General features: G+C 40.7%; 1 protein-coding gene across 4 annotated transcripts in view; it reads right to left on the bottom strand.

Moving 5' to 3' along the window:
• Positions 1 to 2,001, bottom strand: part of ranbp2 (RAN binding protein 2) — a 27,169-nt gene that overhangs the window by 23,056 nt on the left and 2,112 nt on the right. For all 4 annotated transcript variants that reach the window (XM_015372886.1, XM_015372889.1, XM_015372887.1 and 1 more), the window contains exons 2-6: positions 1,597 to 1,664; positions 1,399 to 1,510; positions 799 to 951; positions 437 to 667; positions 159 to 301 (exon numbers count right to left, since the gene is read on the bottom strand). In XM_015372886.1, coding sequence (XP_015228372.1) covers positions 159 to 301; positions 437 to 667; positions 799 to 951; positions 1,399 to 1,510; positions 1,597 to 1,664 — 707 coding nt within the window. The remainder of the gene's footprint in view (positions 1 to 158; positions 302 to 436; positions 668 to 798; positions 952 to 1,398; positions 1,511 to 1,596; positions 1,665 to 2,001) is intronic.

Here is a 2,001-nt window from a genome sequence, read left to right as displayed (position 1 = left end):
GGGGGGGGTGGGAATTTTATTGTAATCCAAAGGGGGGCCCAGAAGAAAATCTTTGGGAACCACTGCAATAATGAATGAGGTTCTAACCAAGTATTTTGGATTTAATTTTACATACAAAGGTTATTTCAACAATAGAAACGCTCCTGTAGCTGACCTACCCTCTGAATGCATCGAGGCTCGGCTGCACGCCGCTCTCAGAAAGTCTGATGCGCAGCAGGTTGCAGTGTGCCAGCAGTACTTCTCTCTGGAGACGTCGACACATCTTCTCATTGCTTGAAACGCTGGGCTGAGCCAGATAATCCTGGAAGACATCAAGTTTAACAGCTTCAGTTTTTAATGATGCTCGGAAAAACAACATGAAACACCTAATTAAATTAAATATGCTCCCGGCTGATTAAAGATACATTTGGCCCAAAAAATGAGGGTGAGTCCTCACCTGTAAAGTGTTCAACTGCACATTGTACCACTCTGCACTGTTGCGTAGCAGACCTTTTTTCTCTGTAGCCAGGCAATGCTTTACGGCCTCATCCTTCTGACCGTCCTCACAAAACAGCTGAACCAACTTTACATTCACGTAAGCGTCAGCCGGTCGCGCAGCCAGCTCTGCTTGGAGGAGATCGAACAACTGGTTCCAGCCCTTCTGGCCCTGGCGACTCAACAGCCGTTCCTGAACATACAAACAGATGTGCAGCAGAGAGCTGAGAACAAGGAAGCTGTTCAGAAGCACAAGCTAGAGGGGTAGCTGCATCACAGATGGCCTAAAAACGCCGAAGTATAACTTAGTAGAGGAGATCTTACCTTTAGGTTGAAGACTTGAGGGTTTCCAGGCATGAGCTTTGCAGCTTTATCAACCCAGAACTCTGCTCTGCTGTCGCAGTCCTCCTTACTGATCAGTAACTCAGCAATCCTCAGCACCAGGTCTCGTTGCAGTGGGTTCAAGTCCACCGATCGCTGCATAAAAACACAAGATTTAAAGCAGGAACATTTGCACATGAAGAGTCACACTGCGAATTACTACAGCTGTCCTCAAAATTAAAGAGGCTTCCACAGGGGAAAATATGGATTTGTTCATATTACATTATGTTTAAGAGCCACAACAGATACACTTCTGGGGTAATTTTTTTTAAGTTGTAAAGAATGTTTTATTTGCAAATAGTTTCAAACTTGTATTTGAAAACAATACAGTTATTTTAGCCTAAAGTTAAGTGGAAAACCTATGTTTAAATTCATTTTTATGCATGCTGTATTTTGATGGAGCCTCTATACTAAACAAAAAAAAAGCCGACAGAAATTATTCATGTAAAAAAAACACAACAATTTGTGGCACATATTAACCCTAGATTAATGCATTAACCATCAAGGGTTCTTCACCCTTTACACTCAGCATAACCATCCTACCTTGTAGCAACCGATGGCCTTATTGATCTCTCCTTCTCTTTCATAGAGCTGTCCAAGGAATTTGTGTGCTTTGGGATCCCTCTCCTGCACTTTGAGATACTCGGATACATGCCTAGGAGGGGCATATATGACGTGTATCAATTACAGTCAATACTGCAAAGGCAAATCAGCTCCTTATGCAAACACTTCTATACGCACCTTTTTGCAAGTTCATATTCTTTTGCTTCATAGTAGAGCTTTGCAAACAAAAATCCTTTGACTGGCTTCTGCGTGAGAAGAAAAATAATATTTATAAATAAGAATGCTATGTGTTTACAATCTTTTCATCTGGCCATTATAACCATATTTAATAAACAAGACATTAACATAGAGTTAGAAGACGTCAAGTCCAGCAGCTAGACATTAGGGGTTTATAAGTGCTGAGCATAAGTCATGAAAACAGCTTTACCATATATATTCCCTGATTCACAAACAAACGTGAGACACCTACAGCTTCATTTACAGAATCAATGCGTTGCGTTGCATTTCTTTTTGCATAATAAAAGAGTTCATCTGGATTTATCAGATGACATATCAGTTTTATTGCTCTAGATTTTAATAATA

The sequence above is a fragment of the Cyprinodon variegatus genome, unplaced genomic scaffold (genome assembly GCF_000732505.1).
Source record: "Cyprinodon variegatus isolate N-32 unplaced genomic scaffold, C_variegatus-1.0 Scaffold77, whole genome shotgun sequence".
NCBI classification, from domain to species: Eukaryota; Metazoa; Chordata; class Actinopteri; order Cyprinodontiformes; family Cyprinodontidae; genus Cyprinodon; species Cyprinodon variegatus.
The sequence above is the reverse complement of the archived record's forward strand: the minus strand, read 5'-3'. Positions and strand labels throughout refer to the sequence as shown.